Source organism: Bombus affinis, chromosome 16 (assembly GCF_024516045.1).
Source record: "Bombus affinis isolate iyBomAffi1 chromosome 16, iyBomAffi1.2, whole genome shotgun sequence".
In the NCBI taxonomy this organism is placed as follows: domain Eukaryota; kingdom Metazoa; phylum Arthropoda; class Insecta; order Hymenoptera; family Apidae; genus Bombus; species Bombus affinis.
This window is the reverse complement of record NC_066359.1, coordinates 7930031-7948062: the sequence shown is the minus strand read 5'-3', so window position 1 is coordinate 7948062 and position 18032 is coordinate 7930031. Positions and strand designations below refer to the sequence as shown.

Below are 18032 nucleotides of genomic sequence, written 5' to 3'. Positions count from 1 at the left end.
CCTCACTGTGCAATCAGATTTGCGTGTAGTCGCTCAAACTCTAACTCGTTTTCTCTGCCGCGTGTTCTGAGTCGAGCACGAATCAATCTGATTCGTGTCACGGGCATGTTAGTCGACCACACGTGCCTGTTCTCTGATTATATATTCGATTATGTCAGTGTCGTACAACTTTTAAACAGTTCTTAACCGTCTACCATCGTTTGACTATTTTATGAACAATTTTATGGCTAATTATTGCCCAATGACATACCACTGCATTCTGTAAATATCTTTTTCTTTTAAAACAACGAAATATTACATTTCAATCCTTGTTAATAATTTCAATTCCCCTTAGATTACTCTTATTTTAATCTTTAATCGTCGTTTTAATAATTCGATCACTGTTTTATAATTTCATAACTGTTTCATTATTGAATGATCGTTTGCATAAATTGGTAACTCTCTTACAACTTAATGATTGTTTTTATGATTTATAGTCACGACTAGTTCAATTAATTTGACTTTCCAAGATATTCGAGAAATCGATTAATATATCAGAAAGTGAAACACAATTAAAAAATATAACGCATTTTAAAACGCAATTAAAATTTCTTGCAATTAAGAAGAGCGATTTTTTGATCTTGCTTGTTTCAGCAAAACATTTCGCTGCATTTTATTCGTTTCATTCATGTTACAATCGTTTCTCCGTTATGTACACGCACGATAATTTACAAATGTATATGTCTCGCTGTAATTATTTAAAAAAAGGGAAGGAAAACACGATAGCATTGAATAATATCTATGAATAGTTCATGTGCAAAGGTTAATTCTCACGCAAACGCAAACTTTCCTTGACTAACGAGTGCGAAAGCGATGAAGAGATCACCTTGAAGAGGAATGTGACAAGAGGACATTTTTATCTCGATAATATCTGTAACGGTACAGACCACCGTTATTTCATTTCCATTCGACGATAAACACACGTGTCGATTTCGCTTTCCGTGCACATTTGCATACATCATTTTTCAAAGTTCAACAACAATTTTTAACTTGCATTTAATTGTATTAAAAATGTACGAAACTTGTATGAAATTCTATTAAGCAAACTTATCGTCTCTGTAATATGATCTGATGAGTCGATAATGTCTAATTTGTAACGATATTCAAATTCGTTGAGATCCGAGCGAAAAACAGACAATCAAGAGGTAGATGAAACACAGAATCACAGAAAAGGGAGAGAGCTAGAAGGAAGAAAGCTTCAAGATACGGAAGACGTTACAGAAAAATTCCGAGAGAAATATTTCGTTGATTGTCGAGGAAAAAACTTGTTGGAGGTAGTTGAAATTCGATGACTCGAGGGGATTTTTTTCAATTCTCTCGAATCATCGATAACAATGGACGAATGTGAATATTTTCTGTCAGCTTGATTCTTCTTCTGCGGCGATCAACGCCAGTTTAATAGTGATTCCAATTGTTCCCAGCATTCCAGGAGGGATTCCAGGGAGCACCCGCAGGATTCCATGACGGATTAGGAGCAGCTGGACCGGCTGGAGCTTTTTGAGCCTCCGCATTGTATAAGGAGAAATGGACTGCCTTTGCTTGCTGCACTTCCGGTGTGTCTACCACGCGGCCGTCTGGTCCGAGAGGGGCTGGTGGTCCACTGGAATATAAATTAATTTTCTTAATAATAATAGTACGTAGGACAAGACAATGTAACAAGGAACAAGAGTTGAATGAAACTTGAAACTTTAAAATAATTTTAATTTTACTTAAATAATTGCACTTAGTGCAAAGTAGAATATGTATATTATAATATGTATATCAAGCACATATTTATTCGTACAATAAAGCAATACTATGGTATTCCAACTAAAGTTTGATTTCTATAGAAAATTCCAATTTTAAAATGAGTAACAAGAATATCTGAATTTTTTCACTCTCTTCCTACTTCCTTTTCCTAATAGTAGAGAATATATATATATTTTTTTATATATATGTATATATATAGAAAGAGAGAGAGAAATTCCTGTTCTATGAGACAATATGCAAAACCTGTAATGCGGAGCATAGCCTCCAGGTGCGTAGGAACCAGCAGGGCCGGGGTAAGGACCGGCAACACCAGGTCCCTTGGGTGCCCTCGCATTTGCATCAGCCAAAGCAGCTAAATGAGCTGCTTTCAATTGAGCAACTTCTGGAGTATCTACGACTCGTCCATCTGCTCCTAATGGGGCTGGAGCCGCGTGGCCACCATAGGCTCCTCCGTACCACTGCGGCGTACAGTAGGCCACGTTCGAAATAATAGAAACCAGAATCTGAAAGAAAGCGAAGTTCACTTATAGAATACATATATTTTTATTTTGATTTTTTACCCTAAGAAACATGTACTATCTAAATTCCCTTTAATAAGAAACTGAAGCACGTACGCTTCAAAATAAATCTCTGAAAGAAAGGAAAAAGAAAGGAACGCAAATTGCGTTAAAAAAGAAAAAGTGAAACAAAGCCTCAGAAATATATCCGAGTCTACTTGAAAAAGCGTACAAAAAATAATCACTTTCCACGATGATTCCAACCAAAAACACACATACGCATTTTTCAAAAGAAAAGTTCCTGTAAGAAACAAAGTGCAGGTGTAAAACGTAAAATTTCAATGAAACAGACAAACCAAAAAGCGAATGCTCAAACCTATCGAAAAGCAATCGGAAAAACATTCGAGCCTTCCAAAATTATTTTCACCAGAAAATCAACTAAAAATAAAGATAAAAAATTAGGTAATACTCACGATATATCGGAACATGTTGTCGAAGCTCAGCGCAGGTCGATCCAGCGACTATCGACAGAGCTTGTGATCCGCATTATGACTTCCACAATCTGCTATCGTCGAATTTATAGGGGTACAGGGCGTCGTCGCGTGCCCCACCCCGTGCGCGACAACGGGGTATACAACCACACCCAGAAAAATGCTCTGCTTTAAACGTTGCCTTGCCCAGCTCTGTAACATTTACCAGCCATTAACAATGACACCGTGTGTCCCGTAACCTCGTCAGGAATAAAACTTGCCTCGACGCGACGCTATGCGCGAGACGTGGACACGCACGTCATCGCGGATGCAGTCACAACGTTCTCGATACATTTTCAATAAAGTGGGAACCAAATTCATGGAATATGTCATTTAAAAATTTATTAATTTCATTGCTTACGATTGTTGTATAGTTGAATTAATCTTATTATTAGATTGATGTATATATTTTCCTTTATTTTTATCGAAAAAGGTTTCAAATATTTGATGTAATAATCGAACAAATTAAACGACTGTATAATGTAGCGAGGATATTGATAAGTATCGCACAATTTTTTCAATATCTTTGGAAGCTTGGGGAACAGCGAAAAAAGTGGTAATGAGAACTCTATCGAGTCTGACTGTGGAGACTTAAACGCCTGCACAAGCACGAAAGTTACGGCTACAAATGAATTGGAGACTCCAACGCCCGCATAGGAAGATACACGTCGAGAATCGTAGAGTATCATTTTCAAGCATTTACTTTGAATTTGCGTAGACGAATCTAAAGAATTCTCGTCTCCAAGAAATTTGTTCCGCTATTATTTAACTTTTTTTATCACGAACCGTATTCTGCATTTTTCGTTATAAAATCGAAATGTTCTTTATTCGTCAAGAAATGAACAAAAATTAATTTTGTAAAATTATTTTAGCATTGCAACGTTCTGTAATATTCTGGTTTCCTCGTGCTTTCTGTCTCTTCTATATCCACGAATAGTTTCTTAATATTTCACGGGAAATCGGAAAATCTGAAAGATATTTCTATCCTAATTTCCAAAGAATGACGGAATGGGTAATTACAAAAACAGGTATAGTTTGCATAGGTACGTAACACGAGGCGACAACGTGTTTCAGAAGCATTTCACTCTCTATATCCTCCGAGCGATATTTCATCGTGTGCCCACAGCAAGTGGACGAAACAAATTCCATCGATCGTCGCCCATTCCGTGTTCACCCACCTCTTACGATCCCGCGTGTTGTCACGCGGCGTCACAACCGGTGCATTGGGTTCTTTACTCCAAGCTTTTTTCTCCCTTTCTTTCTTTCTTTTGAAATAACGAACCGAGTTGCGACAGTTGGTGCCGGTTCAAAGACCACCATCGCGCATTGTTCGCGTGCTGACCTGAGCGGAACTGCGCGAGCTTGTCGCCAACGCTTTGATAACGACAGACAAACGTGGTCGGGACGTGCCATGCCGAACACCAGTTTCTTACACAGTATATAATTAAATCAAAATGAGAGAGAGAGAGAGAGAGAGAGAGAGAGAGAGAGAGAGAGAGAGAGAGAGAGAGAGAGAGAGAGAGAGAGAGAGAGAGAGAGAGAGAGAGAGAGAGAGAGAGAGAGAGAGAGAGAGAGAGAGAGAGAGAGAGAGAGAGAGAGAGAGAGAGAGAGAGAGAGAGCTAGTTATAAATTTAATTATTTCATAATAGACAACACCTGGTAATTGCTTATTATTGCAAGTGAAAACAAATTATATTGTTTTCTTAGATCAATGTTTCCATATACAAATTTTGATTAAAATCTGTTTTACTGTTTTTACAGTCCGATTCACCTCGGTCTACCCTAATTAATAACATTTGCTTCACATTCTAAACGAAAGCAAATTATAATGTTACGTATCCGCGAGTTCTTTCTAAAAATTATTTATATTCGTCTATGAAACTGAAATTTTGAATAAACTGTGTATTTTATACGTGGGTGAATGGTTTAATAAGATCCGCTTCTGTTTTGAACCGTAACAAGGCTTACCAAGTAATAATACGTAGTAATTCACATGTATTTTGATACATACTTTTTATCTTATTGGCAACCAGTAAGTAACATTTGGCAAATATGTTATATTTACAAATTACTCTTATTTCTAATTTACTTTCATTTACAATATCATCTTATTTGTAAAATATATTTATGTATTTTATACAATTTTATTCGTGCGAAATTTGTATGTAACGATTGGCGAAAGAAGTGCAACGAAAGCATAAAATTCAGCAGGATATCAAAATATACAACGTATCGTCTTGCGATCACTGGGGCAAAAGATTTGGCAAATTAACGAAGGGTCGAAGTCCCTAAGTTTAAGGCAGTTTGAAGACTCATATAAGTCGGATGAAAGATATCAGCTGGCTGTAGCTCGCTGTAAACTGACTTTTATTTGTCTATTCTTGTTTTTCACTCTGCAATAGTATATCTTTACGTTATCACATGCTAAATGAATTTCAGTTCTGCCTAAGTACAGTAGGTATAGTTACTTCAAGAATCCATTTACGATACACGCCGGATTGTTTTCATCTTCTATATATTACTCATAAATTCATGAACATTTGACCGAAATGACAAGGGTGCACAGACACCATCTACGAAACGGATAATCTATTTCGGCATTGATTTATGATTTGTAAGTAAAGGAACAAATCTTTATTGCATCCGAGTATATATAAATTCTTTTATTTTAATATCAACGCAATAACCAGGAGAAAAATGCAAATTTCATAGCACATCAAGGTACAAAAGGGAAACAGGATTAGATAGAAGATACAATAAAGATAAAATATCCGTTAAATACTTGCAATCTTTAATGAAAATATTTCACCAACATAACAAAACATCCTCCTTGCAATGCACGATCTACATCTACCTTACAAAAGAACCCTCCCTTCCATTATATGATACACAACCCCTTTACAAGGTTACAAAAATTGGACTATTATAAACAATTCCATCAACAGAACTCCCAAAAATGCACACCGATAACAGAGTGTAAAGTAAAACCCAGAAATACCAATTGATCCGCAGAAAAATGACATATTACAAATATTCTACAATTTTCTCAAATTTCTCCCATCCCTTGCTGTTTTTTCCAAGAAATTTCAACAATTCTGTCATCAGTGGCGCCGATTATAGCGACTCATTTTCCATTATCACCAATGTGGCTGCGGGTAAGGGTCAGCGTAAGCGAGGTGAGCGATCTTCGAAATTTGTTCAGCGTGAGCTGCCAAATGCGCAGCCTTGGCGTGCGCCACTTCCGGTGTATCGATTACTCTTCCATCGTGAGCCAAGGGTGCGGGCGGACCGTGGTAGATGTTCTGAGCCGCGGCTACGTAGTTGCCGCTGTAGTCTTCGTATTTTCCATCGGAATAATCGCCGTAGCCGAGCGGAGCAGCTTTGGCAGCTTCGGCTGCGTGAGCTGCTAGGTGAGCTGCCTTGGCGTGAGCCACTTCCGGTGTGTCGACCACCCTTCCATCGTGAGCCAGGGGTGCTGGAGGACCGTGGTACGCTGCCCCGTAGGCCGTGTAGCCTGGAATGGCGGACGCCGAGAGGACGAGACACGAGAAAGGAAGCTGAAACGAAAGAAAATATTTGAAGATGCAAAGAAGGAAAGCGAAGAAACGTTAATATCAGAGTGATTCGATTATTCGAGAAGAAAATACGCTTCGTAATTGTAAATTTATGTTTATTCCAAGTGTTGTTCATCTTGGCCGATAAGATACGAGTGCATCATTTTTAAGATTACGACAAGGGACACGATAGTTTTGCGCGGAAAAATCAATTGAATCTGATCGTCGTCTATCGAAACCAAGCTTGATCTTAATATCTTCGCGAATTTCTCAACTTCGAACCAAACGCCATAGCTAGACTGCGGATGTCAATAAAAATTCACGTCTTTTACAGCAAGATCAAAGGAGTGAAACTGAAACAGCTTCATCCTCTAAGTATCGCAACGAATCAAATACTTTTATTTGCCCATAGATGCCTAAACATCCGCAGTGCACCAACGACAATACGATAGTAATCTACAAACTGTCACCTGCCACTCGAAACTCTACGAAACGTGTAATGTTATGGTCGTTACTCACGAGGAGCCTCATGTTAGCCATGATCCACGACCTGATGCTTTTCTGCTGGTCGAACGGTCCGTGGTACACCTTATATAGTCGTGGAACAATACGGGCGCCCACTTAGAACAGCTAAACAAGCGGACACGCCGGTGTACGTGAAATATCCGCGCGCGCACACGCACGCGTTCCGCTTGATTTTCACATAATAATGGGTGGGGAGAGACATTTCTGTTTGGCAACGCGGGAAAAGAGAGTCGTACGATCGATCGACAGCGAACCGATACAGAGATCGGCAGAAGAAATCAACAGCAATAGAAGAAATGGATGGGATAAGATTTGTTGCGTCAATTTCTGACCGGAGAGATCCATAGCGATCGAAAGAGAAATTAGGGTTGGTCTGTTGAGAATTTTGCGTGACTAGGGCTGGTTAAATCGAAAATTTATGTTGGTCAGGGTTGGTCATATGGAATCTTTTCATTGGTCAGGGTTTATGAAATCAAATGGAATTTTGTATTAATTGGAGTTGGTTCTCGCGATTTAAACGGGGGTCGCTTGATGGAAAAATACGAAGAATCGAAGAACGACGGATTTACTTGGATCTTGGGATTCTCGAGATATTTTAAGTAGTCGATGTTGCATTTTCATAGTTTACAGAAAGGTGACTCGACGGAGAAGCATGAAAAATTGAAGGACGACAGATTAACTTGTGTTTTGGGGTAAGCTTTGGTTCAATAGTAACACTTTACGCATAAATATAACTATCCACTTCCTTACGCAATACAGAACCACTTGGTCCACTTTATCCATCTTGCATGGGGCCAAATTTCTCTGTTCGCTAACTTTACACGGTGCTTATGGTCAATAACGAATCGAGAGATCCTCGAACGTGGCGTTCGATGCAAATTCTGCGAGATTCCATCACGTATCGCTACGCCCGAGTTCTTAATAAGCCCTCGGGCAATTATACTTTGCGAAACGCAGAACAATGACATCCAGTGCTCGAACAATCATTTCTAACGAGCGTCCACAGCCTAATTGGGACAAGTTCATTACGATGGAATCATTTTCCACTGATTATTCGTGGCCTGCTACCAATGAAAATGGCGTAAGCCATGGGACTTGACTGATCAGCGTGCAATTCGATTCTGATATGGACAAGTACAAGTAAAAATATCTTTTCTGTTGCTATAATACATTATAGGTTTGTGCAATAAATTATTACTTTGTTATTATGCTACAGTAGTTATTATCAGCGATCACTTTCGGCTGACTATTTTTCTGTGCGAATGTTATCGCGTAGTTTTTCTGTGTAAAAGATTTCTCAAATTATAAATTTCATTTAAATTTATCAAACAATTCCACACGAATTTATTTTCACTGATTATGGAATTAATGGAATCATACGCAAATTAATGTAGAAAAGAGAATGATATAGGTAAATAAAAAAACGCTATGTATATGAAAATGATATATAATTTATGTCTCGTAAAAATAGAATTGTCGCGAACGGTAGTCGTTGGTCGAAACGATCGTAGAAATATCGTTGTTGAGTAATTGATACCGAGATTCTGTGTAAACCAGATATTTCACGCACGATTGCCGGGGGACGAAAGAATTCGAGAAACCATGACGAAGAAATTTCCAACCAGCGACGCTTGCTTGAGTAATCGATATTGATACGCAACCGTGATTAACGTAATATTAATGATCTCGCGTCAATGTCAATAACTCGATTAAAACGAGAGCAGGAAGAGAATTGAGAGCGAGATTCCAACTCTATAATTATCTGAACTGTTTTTGGTAGATTTTTCTGAATTTTCCTCCTTTATTTGTCCATTTTAATATCCTTTGTTCATTTTTATTATTTAGAGAAATGTTGAAATATGATTTTTCCAAATATCTACATAATTCGACAACGAAATGTGTGCATTGCAGTCACAGGTTAAAACCCCTCGAGAGATTAAGTTAAAATCCAGCTTTAACGAGATTATTCTATCAGCAGCACGCAGCATGCATTCGCCACTTAACGTGGATTATCCTAGTGGCTCTATCTGAACCTATCAATCATTGTAATCACGGTATTATTATATTCCATCAATAGAGTACAGCGATATGACAAGCCATAGGGGCAAGGATCAATAAACCATCAAGGGAAGCGGTTATCTCTGTCTTTCGAAGCTCTATTCTAATTGAATCATTGGTTCATGTCGATAAAATACCTAATATTAATAACAACCGATATCAACACACAGACACTAACGAAAATGGGAAATTTAGACTAGTTTCTCAAGTAACTAATTAAAGTTTCTATTGAAATTCGCAATTTTTCTATATAAATTAATTTGAAGAAATACTAAATATTCCAATGTAATTCCTAAATATCCTGAAACGACATTCTAATGTGATCGTTAAAAAGTCCAATTACCTGCCCACTTTTTATTCGCCTACAAAACCTCATCGGATCCAAGATACACCTTTCTTCGATATTCCCTGACAACCGAATTCCTCGATTACTATTACATAACGTGGCAAAAACTAAATAACTTCTTATTTACTATTCGAAATAGATGCAGATACAAAAAAGATCATCGCGCTTTTTTGAGTTTCTTGTCATGTCTGAATGCCAATCGAAACGAAGTTTAGTCCGCGTTTTATGACATGCGCTACTGGATGCAGAGCAGCGTAAATAATCGAGTGAATGTCGATGCTCGATACGTGCAACAGGCATTCCCTGTCGACAACCGTCCCTGGCCTCGTCCAGGCAAATGTGTAGCGGGTTAGTGACACGCCTAATCGTCCCATAGTGTTCGAGAATGATCCTGGATCAGGAAGGAGGAAGTCACGTTCTCCCTCGGATTCCAACGAAGGCTTCGATAAATTCTTTCGCTATCGCGCATTGATTCGCGTCATTTGGCTACAGCTTGGATTTCGATGGCAGTTTGTTTTGAATTTTCTTGATTTTCGAGAATGTATTTCCTTACAAGTGGAAATATTGGAACTTTTTGAACGTTCGATGGAAGGATTTTGTTACAGTACCCGTCAGTGAAATTTATCGCAACCATCGAACTATCGTACGATTTGTCAAATTTAATTCTTCGCGAATCTCCAAAGCAATGCACGATTTGCACATGGCCTCGGTCGAATGACACCAAACCTGGCGTAATATTCGCATAACGTGTATGTTATTACGTTTACGCTTCCTTCCCGTTCTTCTCGGCTGAATCAGGCGCCACCGCCCACACAACGAGCACAGCGTGCCAATTAATGGCACCACGACGAACGTTTAGCGAGACCCTTAACTGGTTGGCGTGGATAGCCGCTGATTAAAAACAATGCCGCGTGACGAGAGCCCCTGGAATCCCGTGGAAAGGGCTTTTGTTCGACGTATCTATCCATCTATGCATTACTGCGCCGCCCACGCCACATACTACGCGATCTACGCGATTTTCTCCGCATTTTCTGAACGCTGCGTCTTCCTTTCGTGCGGAATAGCGGTGAGTGTTTAAAATGCTTAAAATTATTTATTAATTGGAATATTTTCTGCATGTTCCATACTTGCAGTATTCATTTTTATTATGAGATTTGGTTACGTTAGAGTTAAATAGTTTTTGCGAACAATAGCGGTGAATATTTGCAATACCTTTTTAGTCTTAAAACGAAACATTACAAAAATACCTGAGATACATATCACTAAAACAAATTTACAATTACTTAAATAGTTTTGTAACAATCGATAGTTTAGTTGTTATCGGAGAGCTATGATCGAAAAAAAAAAAAAAGAAAAAAGGAACTTTATATGCGTGATCGAAAGCGTACGTGCGTGACCATAGAAAAATGTCTATTATGCAAAACAGAATTGTTTGGCTATGAAATTCACGCGAATCGCGCAATCACTTTTTCAATACGGCGTCGTTGCACGGATTGATTTTTTGCTGATTTCATTGTCTCGTGTCTCGTATGTTTCTTGCGTTTTTTTTTTTAGTACTGTAGGTTGCAGTTTTTCAGACTAGATCGATCGCGGCAAATTTACATAACTTTGGATGGGTTTATGTAAGAATATTTTATACATTGATGCTAGTTTTCTAGGGATCTTATTTTATATCTCAAGCCTGTATCGTAAAAATTCTATCGAACGTTTTAGTTCTGTTTGACGTTATGTTTTATATTCTATCATTCGATATTCGATATTGGACATTGAATTTGGAAACATTATGTCATCGAAAAAGTTGCAATTTTCAATATCAAGCGTCTACTACGCAATTACTAAGAAAATAGTAACTTAGCTAGTACTAAATTTGAGCAATAAAATCTTCCAAAATTCAATTTCTTCTTTCACACGCTCGTTAATGCTACATAAAACGCCATGCAAATTTTCAATAACTTCATTACGCTAGAATCAGTCAGAGAAACAGAGATACAACTTCGAAAGCAAACCAATATTTTACACATATCTTTTTTACGATCTTTCCACTTTTCTTTTTTTTTCTTTTTCTTTTATTTTATTGGTAAGAAAGGTTTCATTCCAATCACGTACGATTGTTTATTCCGAGGACGCGGGACGACCTTCGTCTTGATCAACGTATCAGTTACCTTTCCTACTCCTTCTGCTTTTATCCCTTCTTCCCATTTAATTGCATTTCGTCCCTGTTCTTTCCCTGAATCCGTGGTTTACGCATCAAGGTTGTCCTCTTGATTCTCGGAATAATAATCGAGATATTGATTCGATTACGACATCGCACGCGATCTTCCATTATTTACATTTTCCCGCCCATTTTCGATCGAAAATTTGTATCTCTCGATTATCGATTATTATCTGTATTATTATTGCTATCATTTGATTTATTTCAGAATAATGTATGGATTACATTTTACGAAGTGTTACGCGAACGTGTGAAAATTTACGAAACTGACTGAAATATAATAGAACATTACATTTCGGAAATTGGGAAAACTGGGAAAATTGAGAAAATTTGAAAAATCGTACGAAACTTGGATTTATCGATAAAATTAGTATTCCGTGAATATACATAGAATAGATCGATACTCTAAGATAGAGGATCCTAAAATAACGATTCTCCAATTTTCTTACGAGGGATTATAAAATTAGGCTATAGAATATAATAGTCTAGAAAGTTCTTTAAAGTGATGACTCAAAAATTCTTTTACAAAGGCAAACTTTTTTAATTCTACATATGCAAATACTTTCTTTTAAGGAAGTATCGAATCGATCAATTTAATGTTCGAAGTATCGAAACATTTGTCAAATATGAAATATTCTCAAATTAAAGAATGAAATATTCATTTTCTTAAAGTGAAATGTAACTTAATTATTTGTATCCTTCAGTCATTTTTACTTAAAGTGTATTACCTTGGTAAATGCTTAAACTACTGTCACCTACCCATGAATTCTCAATTAGCCCTTCAACGACTCACTTTACAACTTTCTTAATAGCTATATTTAGTGACTTATAAATATCAAAAGAATCATATCTTACCCTCGGCTTGTATTGAAAACACCGTACTAAATAGTTTATAAATTAATTTATGCTTTATAACCCATGGAATTGATAAAACCAATTATTCAAAACGTACAGCAGCGAACAAGCCGTAAAAGTAAAGATAAAGCATAAGTATAAATTCTCCAATTGTTTCTTTTCACTCGCAAAATACACAAAAGATAATTTTACTTAAGTAAAATACTTAATACCACGTGAGTATTTTATCGAAATTTTCCACATAAATGAGAGTACTCTAGTGGCTACAGTACCTACGCGTAATACTTGAAATACTTTACTTATATCGATTAATAATACAAGTACAAAAAATAGAGTAACTGTTACTCACCCCTTATAAAATCAAAAGCACTACTTTATGTATTTTGCGATCGAATGAAAAATTACCTTTTTTCTAAAACGTTCAAAGATACAGATACAAAAATCCATTCAGAGTAAAAGTTACAATATTTAATTGTACTTGACAAGTAACATAACAAACACTAAACCTCCTACGAATCGTCACAAATTTAACCACATCAAACATTCGATGAAAAATCAAATTTGGAGATGTACGAATATATATAGAATTCTATATATGGAATATATATGGAATATATATAGAAATATAATAGAATAAATATATATAGAATTTCCTGTTTAAGTTCTATTTTTCTAATTATATTGGGAAACTACGTTATGAGTTTGTACAAGGATTCGCCATCTAATAATATAAATTATCGCTATTCGCCCAACATATCAGTTTCTTGGGACAACGAACGTACCATTTATAAGAAAAGAGAATGGTTGGCAATTTTTGTCCGACTCCAAGGAGGAAGTTCACCAGTTGCACCTGACCTCGAGAGATCCTTTTGAAAGACGAGCAGACAAGAGACGGACAGACCAGAGAGTAATGTCAATGTCACCACTTTAGGTGTACCAATTGCTTCCCAGGGTGTGGTCCCCTCCTACGGGTCGACGACTCCCTACCAGATTCACCTATATAAAAGGAGACACCGTGGCTCGACAGGGCAGCACATCACCGTTGATACTTTAGGGCGAGTACTGGTTGGAAAATTCACATTCAACCTACCAGCAGCGTTTTTCCACGTGACTAACCATGAAAACGATAGTGAGTATGGATATCCAGGGATTTTCCTTTTTGTCATGGCAGTACGATCGGTGAGGGTGTTTTCAAAGGATATTGCACAAGTGGTAGTTCAGATTAGGCCGCTGTGAGAAGAAAATAGTTCGTTAAATAATTCTTGAATTTACGTTAATTTAAAATTGGTTAATTAGGGCAAGATTGATCGGTCAAGTATCGTGTACGTGTTTGATTTTGACTATCGTAGAAACGAATAGCTCTTTGTAGATTTAGAAATCTTTCTTTGTAAAATTTGATAGCTTGTATAGATCTAGAAATCGATTATTATTAACTTTGGAACGTTGATAGTTAAAATATTATTAAAATATAATGATTATTTATCTGTTATTAGATAATTAGAAATGAGACCGTTTTCTCACTATTATTCTCAATATTATTAACGATAATTAGGTACACACAATTTTTCTGAATTAAATTAAACGAATAGAGAAATTAAATTGCTATTGCTGCAAAATTACAATTATTACTAGAAAAATCGGTATACTGAATATTAATTACTATAAAAAGTTGTTACGTATTAGAATGCAATTGGTTTTTTGACCATGAAAATCGAAAAAAAGGAATCTGCAATCGTTACTTATTAATAACTAACCGAGTTTTTCTGTGTCACTAGGTTTCTTCGTCATTGACATACTAACATCCTACGTTCTAACAGGAGCCTCTTTATATGAATAGTTGCAATTCGTATGCCTGCTCAGTCGTCAAACCAACCATAAAAAAATTCTTTCCACGCTTCATCACACTTTTCCACTAACTTGTTTCTTTAACGCCTCTTACCTAATTATCTCTACTATGCTTCAAACTATTAAACGCTAACAAATTCCAAAAATCACATCCCACCGAATTAATTCAACTACAGGGAACCTTCTTTGCTGTTCGTTATTCTATTCCTAATAATGCTTGGAGTTTTTGAAAAATACGCGTTGCCTCACACGCAAAGATACGCTTCACTGAACTCATTTTCCACCATAACTCCATTTCCATCAACCTTGTTCTTTCAAACTCTGACCTAATTAATATTAAACTATAGTTACAATTATAAAAATTGCAATTAACAAACTAAAATTTGTATCTTCCTCGATTAATAGAATAAAATATCAAAGTACTTTTTCAAATTGCAGATCATCTTCGCTACAATCTGCACCCTGGTCATCGCAGAGCCCGGATACGTGGCTCCAGTGATACCTTACAGCTACCTCAGAGTGCCATTAGCCTACGACGGCCACGTTTTGGACACGCCGGAAGTGGCACAGGCGAAAGCAGCGCACCTCGCGACTCAGGCGTACGAAGCGGCCAGGAACACACTCAGCTATGCTCACGTGCCGGCTCTGTTACGTGTTTATGCACCTGCACTTGGTGCGCCCATAGGCGCCGATGGTCGTGTCGTTGATACACCTGAGGTCGCGCAGGCGAAAGCTGCTCACTTGACTGCTCACGCGTTGGTAATTAAGAGCAATTAGTTTTTTAAAATCTGGAAAATCAACGACTCAGTGTTTTTGGTTTTAATGGATAAGAAAGTCCTTGAAAAAGTTCAAGGATCTGTACTTAAAAATTTTCTTTCCTCTTCTTTAGAAACATTTTAAATTTGCAAAGGAATTTTTAAACACTCGTGAGAATAAGAGCAGAATCTTACATTGTTTTTCTTTTTTTTTTTTTACAAATATATTCTCTTCATTTACTAATAAAATAAATGTTTCGCTTCAAGCCGAAGAATGTATAGTATTATTAATATTTGACTTTTCATCATTTTTTTATGTTGAAGGAGGCTGCGAAGAATCTAGGACTCTACCCATACGGTGCCCTGGCTTACGCCTCAACACCTTATGCTTATGGATTTGGATATGGTGCTCCCCTTGGTCCTGATGGTAGAGTAGTGGACACTCCGGAAGTTGTTCGAGCGAAGGTAGCTCATTTTGCAGCACACGCTGACGCGGCCGCAAAAACTGTTGGAAATCTCTGATTGCCACCGAGAGGAATATTTGGAAAGGATAACCACGCGACTCTAAAATAATTTTTTGTCAATTTATTCAATATTTGGACTATTTGAATATGAAATGGACGAATAATTCTGTAAAATGATCGTCTGCCTTTGTTCTGGATTTTTTTTACTAAATGCCGTAAAAATTGCAACTGAATGTTATATGTGTGAAATAAGGTAGCAAAAGTATCGTGCTATTTTTGTATGACCCAATACGATGGATCCGCATAATAAATAACCTGTTCACAAAATATTATTTATTTTTGTGCATTGTCTTCGCTCTTAAAATACTTTGAACCTGTTTTAAGTAGGTGATATAGTAAAACGTGATATGAAATACTGAATTTACGTTCGATCAATCGAAATCTTAAAATGTAATTATTCCTAATTTGATTTATTATTAAACAGCTTTCCCTAGCTCAAGAGCTTTGCGTGCCATCGTTATCGCTCCTTCTCTGGTTAGATGGCCACCGATGAATCGTTTTGAATGGACAAAAACAGCATCTCTGATTCCAGAGACGCTTACAAGCTTTTCATCGCGCAAACCTCCCCAAGGTTCTGGCAAAGACAGCCTACAAAATCATAGAATGTACGTTAAAAGCTTCAAAAATAATCAAGTTGTCATTCGAATAAATACCTGCATACAAAACTGTTAGGTTCCACAGGTATGCCTCGAACCCTATAGTTATCGCTACTAAAAATTACAAATTTTAATGGTGGCTGTACATTTTGTTCCTTTTCTATCGCATAAAGATGCTGAGACCATGGTACAGATTGTAATAATTCTATAATTTCGCCACTAGGGTCTACCTGCAAATATTTATCATAGCTTTTCTTTGAACATGTTTTTAAATTGTATAACAGAAAGGCTTGGTAGGATATATTTTTATGTTAACATATAAGAGAGAAAGGAACCTTCTCTTGCATAATATCGCAGTAAGGAAATGCCTATGATACATTTTTATGCAACTAACAATGGCCATGTATTCTAATGCTTGAACTCTATTCAAACAGAATGTTATTCTATTCAAATCTATGCAAATGTCGCCTCGAAGATGCACAATGATTTGTTACAATATCTCTAATAGTGCAATTATTAATTACAAAGTGGTACACACTGATAAATTGTAAAGTCCTTGTTTTATTCACCTCAAAGCGTTTGTCAATAGCTTCCTGCACAATAGACCTAGCAGGCAACCAAACATATGCAGCATAATTAATATGTTGCACTAATTCCTGACCGGTTAATTCAACTGCCTTCAAAAATTGACTATCGACATTAATATCCTTGCTATTCCATTCAGGATTTAAGTATTTCACACGAGATGATAAGTCTGTTACGATACGATATCTAAAATGGACAATATACTGTAAGTAATTTGATATAACGATACCTTAACTGTGCAACAGTAGTATTGGACACTTACACAGGTTCCTCGTTGAACATGAGAACTCCATTATCTATACCATCGACTTCTTTAATCAATGTATCATAAATATATTTAAAAATCAGTTCAACGTCGCTATCATTTGCTTGTGGAATCAAATGCTTGATAATCTCATGGCCAAAATGGCAATAAATCAAACCAGCACTACTCAGTTTCATTGTCCAATCGTAACCTGGTTTCTTTATTACTGTGCTTACTGACTCGTTGAAATCTCTGACTCATAAATTAAAGGAATGAACTCTATGTTATTAGCTTTATACCAAAATGATTAAAAAACAGGTCATACCTCATATGATGATCGTAACGATGCTTGGAGGGATTATACTCTCCACCAACATCGACCACAATATCACATGTATTTAAAATATTCATATCGCGTGATCTACAAGTACATTCAATACTCTATATTAATTAACTCTCTCCTTTAATTGTTCCTGCATACTTCTCATTCCTAATAACATTCTCATTTCAAATTGCCCCATATAACTCCATAAGAAAATCTGATTACACTAAATAGCTCTATTATCTTACCTCACTATAACCGCATCCTTATATCTGGGTAGCGTTTTCAACATGAAGCAAGCAAGAGCTTCGTCACAATGAAATGTGCCATCGTGTGTTCCGATTTTCGCGTTTTTAGCCATTGTCACGAATTTCTGCGATGTTGTTAGCGTATAGGTTATATTGCCTGGTGGAACAGATAGCTTCGTAAAGAGTCGCGGAATTATTCCAGAGATATACTTAATCATATTCAAGCACTAATCACGTCAATAATTAAATTATATTCTCACCGTGACGTAAACAATACTCGTGATACACAATAGAATCCTATTTCTCTAATTTCGCACGTGTACATGCGATTCTGAATCGATTATCAATTAAAAGGACAATACTATGTGTCAGCCAATCAGAGGCTACTTGCGTTACTCTTGACCAATCAGAAACTACACATATTACGCTTGCGTACGCACGTGTTTACTATAATAAGACATTTAAAACTACATACTTCAAGTGAATGATACGTGTGCTTTATTGTTATTAGTATTCAGATACACATTATTTATATATTTATTTGGGAA

The 18032-nt window shown here is 36.7% G+C and overlaps 3 protein-coding genes across 7 annotated transcripts; 1 reads left to right on the top strand and 2 right to left on the bottom strand.

Annotated features, from left to right (window-relative positions):
- Window positions 1-587: 587 nt before the first annotated feature.
- Window positions 588-6984, bottom strand: LOC126925940 (pupal cuticle protein-like). The gene is made up of 6 exons (XM_050741952.1): window positions 6889-6984; window positions 5957-6372; window positions 5855-5882; window positions 2759-2806; window positions 2032-2291; window positions 588-1639 (listed from the first exon to the last, which is right to left on the bottom strand). Exons 1-6 carry the CDS (start codon window positions 6907-6909, stop codon window positions 1435-1437), a joined length of 978 nt encoding a protein of 325 aa, XP_050597909.1. The 5' UTR covers window positions 6910-6984; the 3' UTR covers window positions 588-1434.
- Window positions 6985-10213: 3229 nt separating this feature from the next.
- Window positions 10214-15756, top strand: LOC126925906 (cuticle protein 18.7-like). Of its 2 annotated transcripts, XM_050741909.1 has the most exons (4): window positions 10214-10364; window positions 13297-13494; window positions 14649-14969; window positions 15290-15756. In XM_050741909.1, exons 2-4 carry the CDS (start codon window positions 13483-13485, stop codon window positions 15485-15487), a joined length of 531 nt encoding a protein of 176 aa, XP_050597866.1. In that variant the 5' UTR covers window positions 10214-10364; window positions 13297-13482; the 3' UTR covers window positions 15488-15756. The 2 variants fall into 2 exon arrangements, with proteins under 2 accessions (XP_050597866.1, XP_050597867.1); XM_050741910.1 differs by lacking the exon at window positions 10214-10364 and having other exon boundaries at window positions 13207-13494.
- On the bottom strand, window positions 15536-17884 carry LOC126925899 (MYG1 exonuclease). 4 transcript variants are annotated; one of them, XM_050741899.1, is made up of 7 exons: window positions 17745-17884; window positions 17485-17641; window positions 17240-17335; window positions 16933-17166; window positions 16655-16856; window positions 16143-16315; window positions 15536-16077 (listed from the first exon to the last, which is right to left on the bottom strand). In XM_050741899.1, the coding sequence occupies exons 2-7, from the start codon at window positions 17595-17597 to the stop codon at window positions 15906-15908; spliced, it is 990 nt and encodes a 329-aa protein (XP_050597856.1). In that variant the 5' UTR covers window positions 17598-17641; window positions 17745-17884; the 3' UTR covers window positions 15536-15905. The 4 variants fall into 4 exon arrangements, with proteins under 4 accessions (XP_050597856.1, XP_050597857.1, XP_050597855.1 ...); XM_050741900.1 differs by having other exon boundaries at window positions 17485-17657; window positions 17745-17828; XM_050741898.1 differs by lacking the exon at window positions 17745-17884 and having other exon boundaries at window positions 17485-17702.
- Window positions 17885-18032: the final 148 nt, after the last annotated feature.